At 41.4% G+C, this 21095-nt stretch overlaps 1 protein-coding gene across 1 annotated transcript in view; it reads right to left on the bottom strand.

Annotated features, from left to right (window-relative positions):
* Positions 1-21095, bottom strand: part of EFHC2 (EF-hand domain containing 2) — a 52712-nt gene that overhangs the window by 15487 nt on the left and 16130 nt on the right. Inside the window, exons 4-9 of the mRNA XM_083437321.1 lie at positions 16947-17170; positions 9761-10012; positions 8907-9017; positions 8469-8607; positions 4145-4310; positions 2354-2496 (exon numbers count right to left, since the gene is read on the bottom strand). Coding sequence (XP_083293447.1) covers positions 2354-2496; positions 4145-4310; positions 8469-8607; positions 8907-9017; positions 9761-10012; positions 16947-17170 — 1035 coding nt within the window. The remainder of the gene's footprint in view (positions 1-2353; positions 2497-4144; positions 4311-8468; positions 8608-8906; positions 9018-9760; positions 10013-16946; positions 17171-21095) is intronic.

Below are 21095 nucleotides of genomic sequence, written 5' to 3'. Positions count from 1 at the left end.
TAAAACTGAAAGGTGAAAAATCCATTAAGGTAAAATTCAGGATCTGACTTAAGCCTGTAAAAGCATGAAAATTTAAGAGTCAAGAATAGAAGCCAGGTCACAACAGCTTCCTCCCATCTAGTTACTGATGCATATAAGACCATCAGTTTGGGCAGACAGCTGCATTATCTAGTCAACAAAAGCTTTTAATGCCATTATTGGTTCTGGGTTTCTTCACTTAGAGACATTTACTTTCTAGCAACTATAAAATAATTTTTGCAATGAAAAAATACATGGAAAAATAAAACCAATTATTCAGAAGATACTGACAAAGACAGCACAGCCTAAACTACACACACACACTCTCTCTTTTTCTCTCCCTCTAGTGTAAGGATCTGGGAGGTTGGAGAAGGTGCGGTATTTTGTTTTCAGAAATACAGCACAACACAAAGTATACCATCTTGTTTACCCGAGCACAAACAGCACCTAGGAAAGAGTTTCTATCACTTCCTCTTGTTGCAATTCCCCAGAATGATGGAGTATACCGGACCCAACCTTCTTGTATGAATTTTGAGGGTGATGATAAACAAGCCTGTCCCTATTCCTATCACCACTAGCTGAAGAAAGAATGGCTACTAGTCTTTATCAGCTGTTATCACAGATGGGGAATTTGTGGCCTTCCATATGTTGGTCTTAGTCTGAACTCCTGTCATCCCCAACCAACGGCCATGCTGCCTGGAGCTGATGGGAGTTGGAGTCCAATGACAGCTGGAGGGGCACTGGCTACCAATCCCCAGGCTATCTGATGGCAGTAAATGTCTCTGAACACCAATTGCTGGGAATCACAATTTGGGGAGAGGAGTGTTGTGTTCAGGTCCCACTTCCAAGCTTCCCAGAAGGATCTGGTCAGCCAAGCACAGGAGTCTTTAAAAAGCCAGAAAAGCTCACACATCCCTTAGGGTTGCCATTGGAGCCTTCACCCTAGCCTTCACACACCAGCAAACTACCCAACCTATTGTCAAGTCTCCCAACCCGCTGACACTACCCTATCTCGAAAGATATGCACAACTGCCTCTGAGGCAACAGGAGCCACAAAATGCACCAGATAATTATCATAAATACTGGGAGAGAAAAGGGTATAATCGCCTTCCATCACCCCTGCCCCACCCACCAACAATGAACCATCATCCAAATCCAACAGACTCTACCACCTGCGATCCATTTAGGCCTGGGAATTGCAGTTGCATTGCATAATCTCCTTAAAAGCTAAACTGCATTAAATTCTCAGACCACCAGTACATTACAGAAGCATCAGGAAAGTGCACCTAAATTTGCTTTCCCCCGCCCCCCATACAGCATGCTGCATATTAAATGCCCATACAAAATCAAGGACTCTTTTGCTACCATGGAAAATGGTGGATTTCAGTTTAGACATCTCTATCCAATTACGCAGTTTATGGCCAGAGACAGCAAGAGCTTTTATTGGTGATTAACACCTGAATCAGAACAAATTGGGGGAGGGGGGCTGACCAAATTGGAGGAGGAGGAGGCTACCAGAGGACATGCAGCCTCTGAGGTTGTGATTTTACACAGCCTTGTATTTAAGGATTTGCCTGGTAGTGATAGGATCTCTCCCCATCATAGAAATGCCCTCCTTTCTTCCTCTGCTAGCCCCCAACAGACTAGCAAAACATTATTCTGCAGGGCAGGGACTTTTGTAGGCTTGTAGACAAGACTGCTAGCGGGAAGGTAAACGGCGTTTCCGTGTGCAGCTCTGGCTCGCCAGAGCAGCGATGTCACGCTGGCCACGTGACCCGGAAGTGTCTTCAGACAGCGCTGGCCCTTGGCCTCTTTGAGTGAGATGGGCGCACAACCCTAGAGTCTGTCAAGACTGGCCCGTATGGGCAGGGGTACCTTTACCTTTTTAGACAAGACTGAATAGCAACCTATGTGTCCAGGGCATACAAACATGCTACAACAATTTGGGTTAGGGTTAGGGTTAGGGTTAGGGTTAGGGTTAGGGTTAGGGTTAGGGTTAGAAATCAGCAAATGTTTAAAGATTCCTGCACATTCAAGTCTTCACCCTCAAAGGAGTTTGGCCACTGTGTCTCTGCATGATCCATTGTTATGCTGGCACGAGTTCGTTCCAATCCAGCTCTGCTAGGGGTAGGTAATCCTGGGATGGTGCTACCATTTCTAACACAACAGGTCTGTCTGCCTTCAAATGTGTGTGCCTTGTGTGTCCCATACGAGTTATTTCTCGCATTTATTTCCGCCCAACTGACGAAGGTTGTGATCCTTTAATATAAATAAATAACTAAGGCCCTCTGCCCTTTTCACTAGAATTACCTGGAACTGAATCTGCCTCTCTCACCTGTATTTCGCTGGGGAGGCTCAAACACTTGAATGGTGTCATCACTCAGATAATAAGAAACAATGAACTTCCGGTCTTTGTCAATGGGATCAGTAGTAATAAATTGTGCAAGAAATCGCAGTAAATTACTTTCGAGGCCTTGCCTGTAATAGCAGAAGAGGTACAAATTCAAGATGTGTCTCCTTTTCCTTTACATGGAGAAGTCCTGCCATTTGTTTAGTAAAGTAAATAAAAAGCTAACAGTCTTCGGTCAACTTCTACAACAGTTTGAACCGCTGAGAAGATTGCCATTACCCATGCCCAGGTTTTGCCTTTAACGAGTTTGTTTTTGTGTTTCCAAACACATTTTTGTTTGGGGGGTGGGGCGGAATAACCAACCTAAGCTTAAGCAGTATATTAGAAGCTGTTTACATTCTAAAAAGTGACCACTCTGTGAGGTATCTGATTAAAAAAGCAGCATACAATTTTACAAACTAAAGCAATAAATTGTAAATGGCACTCCAATAACAATGGATTCTATACCACACCAGACAAGAAACACATGATTTTATGGATCTGGAGTTACTTGGCAGGACACGACCACACACTACCCCCCGCCCCTGCTCAGGTGAGGTACCAATAAAGGAGACCATACAGTTGAATGGGATCAAATCAGGCCACAACTTTATTGCCTACAGATGAAATGGTTTGGCACAGGCATTGGGTAAGCATTTATTTCCGGGCTGCCTACCGGAAATGACATCAGGGTCAACCCAGCAGCAGGGATTCCTATGACTTACATCAAATAGGGGGATCCCCGCCTCTAAGAGTGCTGAGGCCCAAGCCCCCCGTCTGGGCAAATGGTCAGAAGCAACTCCATCACGGATCCCTTTAACAGGGTACCCTATTTCTGGAGGGGAAGGGAAGGGTACAACCCCCCCCCCCACACACACACACCAAGGCTAAAAATCCCCCGGGTCTTGTGCTGAGCTTGAGCCAACAAAGCCCGGCAACTGTGATCCCACAAAGAAGAGCTGGGCATTGGGGGCTGGTGTGAGCTATTTTAAATCCCTCAGGAGTGGGCCTGAGGGAAGCCTGATTGTTCCCGAGAGCCTGTCCCCTGAGAGCCCAGCCCTCCGCACCACTGGCCAATTTGGCAGGCTGACGCAGAGCAGGATTTCAAGCCAGCAGTGGGAGCTGAAGCTCGTGCTCCGGCAGGGGTCAGACGCCGACACCCAGCCCTGCATCGTCAGCAGGAGGGGAGGCACTGGCTGTCCCACAAAGCTGCTGCACCACCAAAAAGGGGGTAAGCGGACATGCCTGGGCTCTCCCTCCATCATTCTGCTAATAAAAACTCCCAAGCAAACCATAGTAGCACAGAAGCACTGATTCCAAAAAAAGTTTAACAAAACCCAGAATCCCTTACAAAACTGATAAAGCATCACTAGGCAGCACAGCATGTGATTAGACAGTGGAAACAGGAAAAGTAAATGGGAAAACAAAGGAAGGAGAGAGCAGAATCCCTCCCCCATGACATACTGGACACTAGTGTGTCACTATTGTGGTTCTTGTTATCTCTTTTAGAGCTAAGCCTTTGAGATTAATGAAAACAGGCATGCATGGTAGGAACTCAGACTCTAAATTCTGAAAATCTATTATCTGCTTGACTCATAAGAATTATGAATATTGCAAAGCCCTTTTGTAAAATCGGTTGACATAAAAACGTTTAATGGTAATTTCCCTCCCCCTCTCACTTTCCATTCAGGAATCGAGGGGACGGGTAGGTTCCAAATATTGCCTTTGCTCAGGTACCTGTCTTTTTCCATGAATTTCTTGAAGTCTTTTTGGGGTGGTTTGGGAAGCAAGCCCGTGCAGGAGCAAAGGGAGTCCTCTTCAGAGCCAAATCCATGATACGGTGGGAACTTTCTTTCGACTTTCGGAGGAGGTGGCGCTTTGTACGGAATTGGAGTAAAGTCCTCTGTAACACAGAATTGGCAACTGACATTTTACTGTTCTGTTCCTGAATATGTTAAGAATGGCTCTGCATTTCAAGATATGAGGTCTCAATCTAAGGAAACAAAAGTGTTCTCCCCTTTTGGCAGATATATTTCTGAAGAATAACGTGTGCATTTTAGAAAAGCAAATGTTTCCCCTAAACAGGAAAGCCCAATTTTGAAAATATTTTTCAAGTTGTTTCCTCTGGGAGCATACTGTGATTGATATTTTTCTCTGCTTTCTGTCAACTTCTCTCTATGGATGGGAAAAACCGAAATGTTTCCGTGAGCCTTGGGAGACTGCCAACAAACAAAAGTCCTTCTTATCTTTGCAATGGGCTCAGCCTTTTCAAACCTGTCTTTTCCACTCTGTGTTCTTTTCTTAAATGCTGCCTTAATCCCGGTGAATTGATTTGCACTCATCTCATAAACATAATTTACTCGTTGACATCATTACCATAGTCAACAATGTGTAACTTGCATGGGAGCACCCAACCTTTTACATAGTGATGGCCGGGTTAAATAAAACTATTTGGGGGTTAAGCCAATTCATTTCCATTGAGTTCACTTGGTTTATATCAGTACATTTTTGCTGTTTAAAAATAATAATCATGGACAGACATCCACACATGGCGGTTGAAAAAACAAACAAACAACCAGATCTGAGAAGGATGCATGTGCAGAATTAGAAAGTAATGGTGGGCATGTGTCCTTTGAGAAGAAAGAAATGTAGCGTTTTCCAATGTATGGGTAGCCTGGTGCATCTGGGTTTCAGGGCTTGCATAACAAATGTGACTCTGATTACAATCTCTCTTGCATACCAACAGTGCCATCTAGTGCAACGCAAGCGGATGCACTAAAGAAAACTTGCATGTTGAAATGGCGTCCCAAAAGAGGCCAAAAAAGCGGATGGGCAGGGGAACAGCTTACTTTCCTCCTACCAGGCAGTTCACAGACTACACTGGCTTCAGTCTGAGATCAACAGGGATATATTGTTCAATGGGCCCTGAATTAAGAGAAGCTGCTTTCCTCCCCCCAGGAACATTTTTGCCACTTTGCTTGCTCAGGAGGTGGGTAGTGACAAAAGCCTTCCCCCAAAGCAGCCGCAGATTGCCTTTAGCTGAAGGATGCCAGGTAGAGGAATTTTAGAGACAAGGAGGTATAAACTCTAGCAAAAGTTAACAACCTTTTAGTACCACCTATCTGAATTATTTAGGGTGATGCTTAAATCTCCAACTGCATTCAATGATAATTAAAAGGGCTGAACTTTAACTGGATGAATCTGCTATTTTCATTTTTCAGTCTTAAGTGCAGTAAGCCCACACTTCCACATCAGTTTATGCTTTTTATCATTACTAAAGTGCTCCCCAAACTTCATGTGCATTTTAGTGCACATTCCTCCTAATACAAAGATGCATAAAATCATGCATGGTGTGGTTACAGAGACAGATTTTCTCCCTCACTTGTAATATTAGAACTCGTGGACAGTGAAACTTAGTGTTGGAAGATTCAGAGCAGACATCAGGAGGTACTTATTTACACTTGTTGGCATCCATCTGTCTCAAAAGACAATGCAGTGCACTTCCAGGGGCAAAGTCAAACCACTGGAGTATCACAGCACCCATTGTGGCTGCAGAGACCAGTAACTCATAACTGCTGCCTCCCACATTGTTTTTGCTGCTTGGGCAGCACTGAAGTTATCTCTCTGGGGCACAAGCCTGGGCAGAGTGTATGGAGGTCCTGGGCTGCCCAGACAACAATTCCCCCCTTTTGGCCTCGCTGATGTGGTCCAGTATGCCATCTACTTCCTCGCCTAAGTAATCAATGTTGAAACCTATGTCAATCTAATCCTGAAATAATTGCTGGGTTAACTTATATAAATAATTTACCACACATAGATAGGAGCAATCTAAGTAAAAGTAATTTATACTGCATAAGAAAAACTGCATTATATGCAGATTTAAGTATATTTACTCAGAAGTAAGTTTCATCGATTTCAATGAGACTTACATTCAAGGAATTATGTTTAGAACTGTAGTTCCAATCAGCAATATATTCAGAAACTGATTAGGGGTGAAGTCAGCAGAGAAATATTTCCCCCCTCAAACTGTAAAGTTATCCTGACATTTTCTAAAGTAATGAAAATATAACAGCAAATGACAACAGAAATGCCAGTAGATTTAGTGCAATCTGTGATAATTAGGATTTCACAATAGTACAATCAACTTGTTATTTTCTCTAAGCAGTGATGTTTTTAAAAGAATGTGACAGAGAACAGCTTTAAAAAGATTAGTTAACATATATCTCTGTGCTGAACACATCTGTCGTCTTTTGGTGAGTGGAGAAATTTTCGTTTTTGAACTCAAGTAATTTCTTGTCAGAGAGATAATGCATGGCATTTTGCCAAAAAAACAAAGCAAAACTTCCAATATATCCATCACATGCAAATATATAAACACTGGCTTTAAAAGATTACTCCAATTTATAGTGCGTTAAAAATAGAGTTGTTGGGAAATTATGCCTCGAGGGGAATCCACGCAGCCCCAGATTTTGTGGGGAAATGTAGTAACATCTGCCTAGAGTTCAGTTGTGTTCCAGAGGTTTCCCCTGTCACCCGGAATTCACTAGAAGCCTCTAATCATGAGGCTGCATAGGAAGCTGCCTTGCGCTATTTGTAATCTAGCCCAGTATTGTCTTCTTTGACTGGCAGAGGACTTTCCCATCGCCTTCTAACTGACCTTTTAACTAGAGATGACAGAGGTTAAACCTGGAACCTTCCGCATGCAATCCAGGTGCTCTAAAACTGAGCTATGGCCCCTTCCCATAACCCCGTGGTGGGCTGATAATGTAATCGGTATTTACATAGTATCTTTTGTACCCTGACACAATCTGTCCAGAGGTGAGTACAGTGCAGATTCTGCTCTTCCTCCTGTCCCCAATGAGTTATTTATTTCATGTTGCGTATATTTATGATCCACCCTTCGCCAAATGGTCCCCCAGGGCAGGAACGTACACATAGCATTAAAACTAAGTTTTATGTTGTTTCAAAGCTATCGGTTGGGGCAGGGCCTATGTATTTGGTACAGCCGACAGCAAGTGTGAAGGGCACAGATTTGTCCCGCCCGTGCACAAGAACTTCTGTCTGCCCACAAAAGGCTTCGTTCAGAACAGAAGTCATAAATACGTAAGCTTGCTCAGATCAGTCACAAATGCCTGGCGTAAAGAGATGGTTGAGAGTAGCAATCAGGTTAGAGAATTGCCAGGGGGGGTGGTAAATGAAAAAGAGGCCATATATGTACAACTGATTCGCAGAGCAATGAACTCTGGCTGGCACCTGTGAGACCAAGAAAGTCCATCTTTCAAGCTCTCTTCTTTCCTCCTGTTACTTTGGCTCACACAAACAGAGCCCTCATGTGAGCCGTTAAAAACTTGGTCACCACAGGAAATCATGTATGAGGTGGCTATGATCCCTAAAACACACAGTCAGTTCAACATGATTAATATTTTTTCCCCTAGCATATTTTAAAACGCTTTGTTGGTCCAAATTCTCTCTGTGTATGTTATTACTCAATACAGTGCCTCAGTACAAGGACCTGGTCCAGATTCCAATGAAAGAAATGTAATACCACTGAGTGGAATTCAACTAAGTTTTAAACAAAGTAGACCCGCTGAAATGAATGGACATGACCAAGTTAGGTCCATTCATTTCCATATGTCTACTCTGAGTAAAATGTTGTTGAATACCACTCACTGCTTTTAATGGTTCTGGATAGCATCCTTCTGCTCTAATCTAGCAGTTGGTATCATCAGTGGTAAGACTAGTAAAGTCTTCTCCATCCATTTAAATGGTGGACCCATATCTGCATTGTACAAGTGGAGCTGTTTCATTTGCTGAAGCAACTAAGGCAGCCAAAACGGCAGGAATTCCATTATTCCTTCACTGGGCATAATCTACATTTTTGTTTCTTACTAAATATATTGTTTACATAGATTTCAAACCTAAACCTGTCCTAGGAATACAAAACTACTCAAAAATATTTTTACCAAAAAAAAAAAAGACCCCCCCCCCAAAAAAAAATAGCCACTCCATGTAAATCCACAGTTCAAAATTAGTACATAAAAGTAGCAGTACTGTTACTTACTGACTCCATACTTTGTCCTATAATATTCTTTGGTAAATTCATCACAATCGCAGAGAACTATCTTTCTTCCCCAAACATTGATTACTGACCCTATGCTCAGGTCACAGTCTTTATAAAATTCTTGGTGCACTGCTCCTGTCTAGCAATGGGAAGGAAAAATACAAAAGTCTATATGAATCTCACATTGAAATGAAAGCTTTTTGGGGAAGTGGAAACTTGGCATAACATAAAAGAGGTGAGTGTAACAAAACGTTTTATTTCACCACCACCTTCATTCCAACAAATGCTATAATACAGAAACAGAAACATTGGATTTTGTGGTGTGCATATTATTATTTTTTTAAAAAGGAATCTTGCTTGCTTCACATAGCACATACGTGGAGATCAGAAACAAATAAAGTTGCCTTCTGTAAAGTATAATTACAGAAACTAGCTTACCTTACGATTGTCCAGAATGTAACGGCCTTTATTTCCTACTAATCCTCCAAACACATTCAGGACTGTCCGATCTGTGATTGTACCAGGCTGGTACAGTCCAATTGGACCATACTGGGGGCCAGGGAGGGAGAGGAATAGGCTGTTAATATCTGTAACTATCAGGGCAACATAAAAGAATATCCTGCATTATCTGGTACCTGAGGCTCTACAAAATACGGGGAGGTCACCTAATGCCAGGTCAGGCTACCTGTCCACCTGGCACAGCACTGCCTACTCAAGCAGAGGTCTTTTGCATCACCTGCCACTGATACTTTCAGCTGGAGATGCAAGAAAGTGAACTTGAAACCTTCTGCCTGCAACACATATACCACTGAGCTATGATCTGCACTCTTATTCCATATCACTAATATCTTATTTATTTCCTTATATTTCTATATATTTCTTATATTTCTATATATAGTATTTTTATATATTTATATTATACATTTCTATATTTTCTTATATTTATATTAGCTTATTTATTTTCTTACATTTCTGCTTTCTCTTACAACCTAAGGTGGCATAATGTGGTTTCCCTTTCTAAACCACTGAGCCTCATGGGCTTGCCGATCAGAAGGTTGGTGGTTCAAATCCCCGTGACGGGATGAGCTCCTGTTGCTCACTATGGATAGCAGGGTGCTGGACTCAATGGACCTTTGGCCTGATTCAGCACCACTCTTCTCCTGTTCTTCTCCCATGGAAATGAATAGAACATGGACCACAGGTGGGTAGTTGGCACCTAATACACCCCAGTCATCTTAGGAAACAAATGAATAATGACTACCAGCCATAGTTTTCATATATATATAATTTACCTTGGGTAGCTTCTTCCTATTGAGGAATAAAGGCACGGCATCCCGACCTGAATTCAGTGGTATCACTTCTTTTATTTCAATGGTGTCATCAGCCAAAAAATAATGTAGCACCACTTCTCGGACATCCCCAAACATGCTTTCAGTGTCATCCCAAACACCGTAAAAACGTAAAACGTGTCCGTCATGCTCCAGAAATTGTTGAAGTGTATCAAAGCGCTCATATGGACGTAAAGGTTTCATACTATCTATCAACTGCAGGTCAGGAGAGACGAGATGAAAGCTTTTCTTATGTACAGAAACATCTAGTTTTCATGATAAGCATTATTTCTAAACATTTCAGCAGCTTTTAAAAATGTATTCCTTACAGGAGCCACAAGGGTTGGAGCCAGGAACGCCCACTCTCTGTTGCTCCTTGTGATGAGTCATTCAGGATTTTCACAATGCTGGGGTATATGTCAATTGGGTTAGGCAGGTGGAATATATGCTCAATGTAAGCAAGCATCTGAATAACGCTTTCACATTAAAACAGTTTCCGTAAAGTGAGGTGCTTGAAATCTACTTTTAAAACTTATAAAACTGAAAACCCTCAGTAAATAGCAATACTTCTATGACTACCTTACCATCAGGCGACATTTTATTTTTAGCTATGTAATTACCTGTGGAAGGGGTAAAAGGTATGGCTTTTTTTCTTCCTGAAGTTTGTCCTCCCCATATAAAACAATACTAAACAATAAACTAAACTGTGCAGTCCTTATTAATCAACTGGGGGGTTTTCTGTTCTCAAAGGGACCTGTCAGTATTCTTTAAAATTATTAACTTAACTTGTTAGATCAGGGAGAGCATGAAATGGAGATGGCAGAGAGAAGGACAAAAGAGAGTCAGGAGCGGTGGGTGGAAGGGCTGGGAAAGAAAATATGTGAAGAAGAAATTGTTCATGTCCAGAGCTGGAACATCCTAGTGATGAGACAAAACAGCCTATGGGAAGTCCATGGTGCCCTCCAGAACTTGTGGACTACAGCCCCCATCAGCCTCAGCCAGCATGGTCAACACCAGGGATGAGAGTTGTAATCCAAAACACCTGAAGGTTACCACATTGCCTACCCCTGCCCTAGGCATTGTACGAGTAGCATCAGAATAAGCTTGTGTACTTTCAGAAGGCTGAACTTTTACCTTCAAATTGCAATGAAATAAACCTGGGTGAATTGGGGGCAGAGGAAAGGAAGAATGAAGGAAGCACAAAGCAAAGAGAACTACCTCCACCTTCTAATTTCTTCAGAACACTTACTGCTGATATTGTGACATCACAGAAGCAAAATGCAGAAGGGGCAAGAGGAAGACTGGGAAAGGAGTCGAGGAGAAAGCAGGGATCCAAGATAAGAAGGGATGGGAAAGGAGATCTTTTTGCCTCCCTATCAGCACACGGGTCCCAGCCACTGGTTAATCTGCCTTGATGTTGCAAACTCGAAAAGTAATCATCATAAAACATTAAAAACTAATGCAACAGCTGTGAGGAAAGAGAGAATTTAGTTTAGTTGGGAAGGACATAAGTGGTAGGAGAGCTGTGGATATAGCAGGCTAATAACCAAAGCAGTGTAGTAAATAAGAGCTCTGGACTTTGGCCAGGAGGAGCTGAACTAAAATCTTTTTGCTCAGCCATGAAACTCAGTGGGTGGCCTTGGACAAGTCACTATCTCTCTGTCCATTGCACAAAGTTGTCGTGAAGCAAAAGTGGAACAAATTCCAGGTAAACCAGCCTATGCTGCTTGAAGGAAAGATGGAATAAAAGCATGATGCAAGTAATAACCTAGAAGATGTCAGTACTCTGAGGAAAGTTTCTCACAGGGCCTGGGGACCTGAAAGTGCTGCTAAAGGGAATGAGTATACAGAGTGCAGGGACTTTGAATTTCACAGACAGACATAATAAATCATTATACCTTGTATTATAGATGACCATAACAAACCGATATTGCTGTTGTTAAACAGATATTTCACAAGATACACAGAGATGAAGACATAAAAAGTAACAATATGGTAGGTGTTCACTTGGTGGAGGGGGGCAAACAACCCATAAAGAAGGTGAATCTAGGGTGCCACCATTGAGAAGGCCCTTTCCCTCACTTCATTTGGTGGGGACACACAGAGCAAGTTTCCCATTATGTGTTTATTTCGTTGTTCATTGCTACATGTACATCTCCACTTTTCCCTTCAAGTTGGCATGCATGGCTTTTACCCCCACCCCATTTCATCCTCCTAACAACTCTGTGATGTAGTTTAGGCTGAGAGATGATCACTGGGACAAGTTCACCCAGTGAGCATCATGGTGAAATGGGGATTTGAATCTGAGCCTCCCAGATCCTAGTCTAACACTCTAAACACCACACCACATCAGTGTTATTGACTACTACTATGCTTTTCATGTCTTTCTTCTGTGGCTAATTTTTATGTTGTCTTTCGGGGGGCGATTGTTCTTTGTAACTGGCCTGTTTTATTGATAACAGCTTTAAGTTTAGTTTTCAAGAAAAGTGGAGTATAAATGCCAACACAGAGAGCTAAAATATACTACAGGCGCCACTCACTTATCAGTGAAATATACTGTTGAAGGAGTTGTATTCTACAGTGCATTATTATAACAACAGAGAGATGAACAATTCTCTAAATCTGCCATGGACTGACGCAGCAGTCCTCCTGGAGAATAGATCACAGTTAGATTTGCCCGATTTAGCTGGGCTTAAGATATACATTCCCAGTCAGTTATTTTACATGCCAGCTAAAACACCAAGTATGGTAAATAAATAACAATGGCAATATAAATAGAAATATAGCTTCCCCAGCAGTTGTTATATGCAGTTCAACTAAAAACAGTTCCATCACAATTCCTTTTAGAGACAGAGGAACGGATAAGGGAGGAAGATTAACAATGCAATTCCATACATGTCTACTAATAACTACCTACATGTCTTACTCAGAAGTAAAGAGACATACAGGAGATTGTACTGTAATCCAATTAAGGCAATATAAAGCCATGCTCTGTGGCTTATTGTCATCATTTTGCAGTGCAAAATATTTTTATTTATTTATCAAAATTTGCAGTTCGCAAAGGACAAAGGATCACCACCCTCTTCCTACAGTTTCTGATTCCTTTTGCCTCACGTCATCCTGCAAAAGAACTGTAATGCTGGCATAAGACAGGACAAACAATACCACAGAAAGTGGCTTTAAATGCATCTAAACGTTACTAGTATCAATATGCTTAAACTAGGATCACAAAAGAATTTGCCATTCAGAAGGTTGCCATTCAGAAGTTAGATTGTTGCCATCCCAAAATATATTACAAATTGGAACTATAATAATTGTGCATGTTCATGGTAATGTTTTAGACTACAGCTAGGTTTCTGACAAATGACACTGAAGGTCATCAGTAAAATGTAGAAGGCAGGTTAAGCTTGGCCAATATATGACAGATCAGGAGATTTATTCTACTTAATCTCTCTCTGGAGTATTTATTTATCACTATGTTTCTCTCCCAGGCTTTAAAACAAACTTGCTATGAATACATTACACCCTCATTCAGCAAAACAAAATGTCTACCAAAACATTCAGTGGGATCAGCAGGAAAACAATTGAATTGGAATTGTACTACAAGGAATATATAGATGGACAAAGCAAAAGTTTCATATACTGGGGGCTTTTTGCAATTTTTAAATTTATTTTAGAGACCTGAAGGCCTACACTCAGCAGCTAATTTTGCATCAGTAAGTAAAATCTAGCTCACATCTTCATAACAACTTTACACTGCCTTTCTGGTTTTTGCACCCTAGAACCTAGGTATGCTTCTCCACAACACTCAATGACTATCTGCTTTTCCTAGCGGATGCTACCCTGATTTTCAACATTCCATGACTTAATCTGTCCACTCAGGAATGAGAATATATGAGAATATTTTCTGACATCACAGCTAATCAACCTTTGGTCACAAGCGAGTTGCAGAAACAGTAGGAAAAATTCCAGCTGCTTATTGCCCGCGTCTCTACAACCCATTTCCCCACAATTATTTCCTTAGCTCTCTGCTTCTATATGTACCTCTTCATAAATTGTTCAATTTCCCCAACCATGTGTTGTCTAGCTGTTACCAAAGAATCTCTTTCCCTCCTCCTCTCAACAATATCTCACTTCCCATTACTTCAGCTCTGTAGTCTGAACTTTGGTCGCTGCTAGCTAAATTCCTTTTTATTTTCCCTTCAGGCTCCATCTTTAGTCCCATACTCCAATCCACTGCTTTATTTTCCAACGTCTTTCCCTAGTTTTCCCTCAGGTACAAGAAACTTAGGTATCCTTTCTCTCAGTTTCGCAGGCCCTCTGGTTCCTTACAGGTATCCTGCAGGATAAACTAGTGCGTTTGTGAAATGAGTGGTTTTCAGCCATAACATGGGACCTTTCCTCATCTCTCCTTTTTTCGTATTGTGCTTATCAGCCCATTCTTCCTTCAGCGACTTGACTTGCACCTCCCTAGATTTCTTATTCATCAATCCCTACTCTATTCCATGTGAACAGAACACAACAATTCCTATCCCTGGGAACTGGATGGGATCTTTCAGCAACCTCATTTCCTTGGGGGCCCCCTTACTGCAACCCCCTTTTGCTTCCATCCATCTTTCCCTTAGGTTTCTGCTTCTAAGGCCAATGGTCGCCTACTAGGTCCTCATCCCTTTATCCACTCTGACACTGGACCATCTTTCAGTTCCCTACCTCCTGTGTCCCCTCCTTATTCAGTGTCCTCTCCTTAGCCTCATTGCCTATCCAGAGCTCCAGTCTCTTAGCCCCACCATCCTGCCAACAGCCCATCATTTCTCCAGCACTTAAGGCCCATGAATCCAGATCTTATGAGCCCACATTAAATCTCCATCAGTTCAACCATATGGGTTACTATCATCTAAATGACTGTTTATCTGACAAGGCTACCCTTGCCATAAAATGGTATTATAGACAAGCAGGCATTAGACATCAGTAAACATTCAAGATTATTTTTTTTAGAATTCATCTCTACCAGAAAGAGAGCACCTCCCTGTGTCTGCTCTCCTTCTTTTCTGCAAATGGTATTTATGCGAACATGAGATGGGGTACCTATATGTCAACTAGTCACATTTATTACTGAATTAATCAAGATTTTCAGCTGAAATAGCACTGATCTGTATACATAACCAGTTCTGCAAAGGCTCTGGGGAGCTTAAATAATAAACTGCAAAAACCTTTTTGATCATCGGTTGAAAGGTCTCAAAAAGATGGGGAATAGGGTCTGGATGTGTGTCCCTTTGACCAGAGCAATAAATTGATTAAAGTAACAAATCATATTGCTTTTTCAGGGAGCTTTGGGTTTACTGTTCATTAAATGGTGTTCATTAAACACCATTAAACAGTTCATAGCAGGGAATATGGTATATACATTTTAAATAAATAAATTCAAAGAAAAACAATTTCACATAACATGTACTGTACAAGATTGTGAAGTTCAACTCAGAAGGAAGCCTCATTGTGTTCAATGGAGTTTATTCCCAGGTACCTACACAGAGCTGCAGTGTTAAAAGATAATTATAAGCATTTTCTTTTCTACTTTTACAGTTTTCACTAATCTGCTGTTCAATATTTATTTACATATGACAGCAGTATACTACATAAATGCACCGGATTTCACAATAGCCACTAATGTCTACCGATTACAGTAGTATGCTATGCACAAAGCAAAATGAAAAAATTAAACCAGATTTTAACAGTCTGATTCATCACCGGATGTATTGAAAACACTGGATTTTACATCAATGGTAAATATAACACAATGCAGACACAAATTGTGTGCTATTTTGCTTCCATCTTCTGCTCTCCATTATGAAGAGAACAGAATTCAAGTCGAGAAATGTGCTCAACAGTTTTAGGCTGAAATCTTATGCACAGTTATCTGGGATCAGCAGTGGCCTGTGTGATGGGGCAGAGCCTTCTCAACACAAGCATCACTGTAGCTTGCCTAGATGATGCTGAGGCCAGGGCTGCATGGGTGCACTGGTAGACTCAATTCAGCAGCTCACTCAACTCCACTGCCATTCTATCCCATCCCAGAACCCTCCAGTAGCAGTGACGATGGTGTCAGGAGGATGGCTCTGCAGCTCTGCCCCACCATACTACTTACTGCTTCCTGGGAGGCGTAAGCTCCATTGAATACAATGGATCTAACGTCTAAATAAATAGGCATGGGATTGTGCAATTATTACATTATGTGGCCTGTTCAAATAAGCTTTTTACCTTAACCGGCACATTCTGGATTTGTTTTTCTTCTAAAATAAAATAAATTCACAATGTTAACAACTCTGCATTTGAAATCCCCTGGTGTCAGGGACTGGGCAGAGGAGGAATGATGGAGACCACCTCCCCATTCTGGCCCTCCCAAGGAGGAGGAAGAGAGTACAGATTTACAACAGCGGTTTGAGGGAAGTACAGTGGTACCTCAAGTTACAAACGCCTTACAAAGGCTTCAGGTTACAAACTCCACTAACCTGGAAGAGTTACCTCGTGTTGAGAACTTTGCCCCAGGATCAGAACGGCAGCAAGAGCCCCCATTAGCGAAAACACGCCTCTAGTTAAGAATAGTTTCAGGTTAAGAACAGACCTCCAGAACGAATTAAGTCCATAACTAGAGGTACCACTGTAGCAGCTCAGAGGCAGATGAGGGGGAAAGCTGGGAAATTATGGGAGAGCCAGAAAAATACCCAGCTGACATGTTGTCATTAGAAAGCATTCCAGACTCTTCATCTCCCAGAACCTGGCAAGCCTTAAAAGTAGGAAAGCAAAGAGCTCAAAGACAGAGGGCATGTAGTAGCACCCATAGAGGAGATGATGAGAATGATGAATGAGGAAGTGGGAGAGACAGGGGGGGGGTAGAGATTCACTCAGGACAACAACATTATCCAAGAGACTGGGTTCTATAGCCTCTCTCTGTAAAGATTGAAATAAAAAAGTATGGTAAGGTAAGAAACTTTTCTTTGTCTTTATACTTTCCTGGGCAACCAGCCTGGAGCCGCTGACAGCATCCTGTCACTTGTACGAGAAGGGGTTTTATCATAAGCATGCTATAAAAAAAATTCCGATTATTTGGGCAATGCAACCAAGCATGTACTTAACCAGCACTGCTAGAGCTAACCTTCTGACGTTCTTTGGTATAGGGATCATCTGGACACTTTACTGGACAGTTCAATCTGACTCCCATTTTCCTCAAAAAGTTTTTGGTGAATTGATCACAGTCTATAATCCTATATCTTCGACCATAAAAGATTAGATCTGTATCGATGTTGAAATTATCTACAGTATAGAACTGATCTTCATTAGGAGGCGGAAGTGGAACCCGATGACGCCGAAGAATTGTTCCTGTATTGAAGATGAAATGCAGTTAATATCATATATTCCAACCTCTAACATTACACTAAAGTTACTTGATATGGAAAATACTGTTACTGATATGAAAAATTGAGACTCCCAAAAGAATAATAATTCTAAAAGCAGAAAACAAAACAGTTTTTAAAAAATCATAAAGTTATAGCACTTTAAAGTGATAAGAAAAAAATGATATTCTCTTAATACTTGTATTCCAACATATTATAAATATGTACTTTTACTGAAATCTATCAGTCTGCATTCCTAAGAAATGAACTGTGAACCAAAAGCTAACAGTAGTCACAGCCAAATAAAAGAAATTAATTCTAACTCCCAAAATCACCGGACCAGTTTATACATTTGACAGAATCAATTGTTGAATCTCTTTCAGGCTTCATCAGAAAATTCAAACAGTATCACATATTTGAATACTTCTCCATCTTAAAAAAAGAAAAAAATATATAAAATTAACATATCAGAGGATTTAGCCTAGGTTCATTATTAACATGCTGTTTTTCTTTGTGCAGCGTGTTTCTTTTACATTCTCTGTGCTGCTCCTGGTCAGTGGAACTCCCTGCCTCAAGAGACTTATCTGGCCCCACCTCCTATGACATTCTATCGCCAAGTCAATAAGTTTTCATTTAGGCAACTATTTGGTTTGCCTTCTGCCAGAGTGCTTAATCTGCCTGATGTACAGTGGTGCTGTGCTATGTTTTTAGTTTAGCTTGTAAAGGTATAGTTTGATTTTAAACTGCATTTAAACTGAATTTTTCAGATAGTATTGTGAGCTGCCTTTTAAGAGTAGAAAGGTGTGTTATAAATCCAATAACTGAATACACACATAGTTAAAACGCAACCATCCACATGCAACTAGAAGTGGTTTTACAGCTTGATATTTGAATAACTGCAAGCCCTGAAAAAGTGGCCCTATGTCTGAAACATTAGCACTGCAGTGAGTGGGGAGGAGATTCAGGCCAGTGACAGAGAAGAGAGTCAACATGGGGAATAAGTCATCATAATGATTATGAACGTTATAATTTTTTAAGAGTATTTAGGAGCATTTATTTATTTATTTGGACTCCAGCAACATACAGCATATTTAAAAACCAAAAACATAAACACATTACAGTACTATTGACACATTCATACAAAAACACATGCCAATTCAGAAAAATTATACAAAGCAATCCCACTCTATAAAAGCCACTGGAAGCTTTTACAGCATACTGTGATAATGACATCATTATCACAGTCCATCAAAAACCACAGGGGAAAATGTGATTTTTTTAATTTGGCACCAAAAATATGTCAGCCAAGGTGCTGGGTGGACTTCGCTGGGAAGAGCATTCTATAGATGAGGAGCTTAACTGAAAAGGCCCTCTCGCTTGTCAGGGAGAACTATCCATTAAGTTTTCCTATAAACCTCCAACACTTAAAATTGATAATAATATCAAAACAAAGCTTTCCAGGTTTTTGCCAAGGAGACTGTTAAGTTGTGGGCGAACATATCAGATGACACAGCGATTCTTCCAAAGCAGCTCTTTATTTGTAAGCTGGAACAGAACTGAACTGAGGAGCTCAGTCAGCCTGCTTATATAGAGCTCCAGAACAGCATAACTGCTGCAAGTTTCTAAAACTATCCAATCACTGAATGTCACTTTTCGATCCTTCATTTGCATACAAACTATCCAATCACTGAACGTCACTTTCAATCCTTCATTTGCATAACTATCTACAGTATTCCCCTGCTGGCCCAGGGTGAGAACTTCAGTACATAACAGAGAACAAAGGTTTCGGAATAATGAGAAAATATGCAGAACACAATGAATAATCACAAAGGTAGCAGAGCAACTTTTAAACTGCTTGCAGGGGGAAAGCCAACAGGAGCTGAGGAGGGTGTGGTTTAGAATGAAGGATGAAGATGGAAAACTTTATGATAGTTTAAATGGCGGAGGGATAGAACTAGGCATTCAGATCACAGGGCATGTGTTAGCAATTCAGAGAAGCCAAAGCTCAATAGCCTAAAAAGCAAGCACCGAAGACATTTGGAGAGATATACTATATGTAAGTGTATATATGCTAATGCTAGAAGCCTCCAAGCCAAGATGGATGAACTGGAATGCTTGGTCTTAGAATACAGTTTTTATATAGTGGTGGAATGAAGAGAATGGTGGGACATCTTGTCTGTGGATACAAACTCTACAGGAAGAGGACATACAGGCAATAAGTGTTGTTCTGTACATCAAAAGACAATATAGAGTCCAACAAGCTAAAAATCCCCAAAGGGGAAGACTCCTCCATAAAATCACTGTGGTTGGTGATGCAGCCCCCCAAGATTAATTTACTACTGGTGGTGTGCTATCACCCCTTGACCAAAATGCTCAGAGTGATATTGAGATGGAGAATGAAATCAGGGAGGCATCCGAAAGAGGAAATGCTGCAGTAACAGGTGACTTCAATTACCCTCACATAGATTGGGTACATGTGTGTTCCAGTCAGGACAAAGTGGTAAATATTCTAGAGACACTAAATGACAGTGCCTTAGAACAGTTAGTCATGGGGCAGACGCTATACAAGATATTTGATAGCATTTATTGGTGAATTCCACACTTCTTTTGTTTCTTTTACATGTGCTTGGAAAAAGGATTTTGGGACGCTAGACTTAGTGATTGTTGGAACAATTCATCAAGCTCTGGTGGATGATTTAGAAGGACTGGGTCCGGCATCACTTTCACTGCCTGTGTGTGCCTGTATCCATACGTTACATCTCAATGCAGCTTCTTCCTTGGAAGTGTCCTCAGGGTTGAAGTAGGCAATAAACACCCATGGACACCAGAAAGATTCAGTCAAGTATAGAAGGTTTACTTGACAGGCATAAAAGCGTATTGGTAGCAAATATATACAGCCATTCACCACTGCCGTGGTCAAGGCATGCTTAGAGTCCAACAAGTCCAAGACTCTCTCTCTGCTTCTCTCACCGCAAGGCGCAAGCAAGAGACTCACAACAAGTTACACAGAATCATTGTTATCAGCATTTCCTGTCACACTGCACCTGCCCAAAGAACAGTTCCCACAGAAACTGTCCTTGCACAGACAAAACAATCTCAGCCTTCTGCTGCTTCTTGAAACTTCTTCTGTTTCTGGAACAAATGATTCTCACAGAGAGAGAGAGAGAATATCAACACCCCCTCTCATTTTTACAGAAACAATAGAGACCATGACCATGTAAGGAGTACTTACACATCATGCACTGCAAAACCCCAACATTGTAACCAATTCAGCATGTCTCTGAAAAACTAAGATTTGGTTACACACCAGCAGCAATCAGTTTGCTTCCTGGACGTCCACCACACCAAGGAATCGCCAAACTGAAACACCATACTAGACACTGACTCCCAGTCAGGCAAGCAGGACCAGTCATTATATCCAAAGCACTTCAGCTCCTCGGGTCTTGAGGATGACCACTTAAGACAGTACAGTGGTACCGCAGGTTACAGACACTTCATGTTACAGACGTTTCAGGTTACAGACTCCGCTAACCCAGAAATAGTACCTTGGGTTAAGAACTTTGCTTCAGGATGAGAACAGAAACCGTGCGCCGGCAGTGCAGCAGCAGCGGGAGGCCCCATTAGCTAAAGTGTTACCTCAGGTTAGGAACAGTTTCAGGTTAAGAACAGACCTCCAGAATGAATTAAGTTCTTAACCTGAGGTGCCACTGTAACAACAAATAACAAAAACATGTTCCAGCCCCCTCCAGGCTACAACAATACATAGAAACTTGTGATACACAGAACACCATCTTTCCATCTCTTTCTCTCTGACTTCCCTCCTCCCTTCAGGTTTGGGAGAAAATGGACTCTGCCTTTTGGGAAAAGAGATGAACACCTCTTGGCTTCTTCACTAGCCTAAGAAGAATGAT

Source organism: Podarcis tiliguerta (assembly GCF_965153285.1).
Source record: "Podarcis tiliguerta genome assembly, chromosome: 4".
Lineage (NCBI taxonomy): Eukaryota > Metazoa > Chordata > Lepidosauria > Squamata > Lacertidae > Podarcis > Podarcis tiliguerta.
This window is presented reverse-complemented; position numbering and strand designations above follow the sequence as displayed.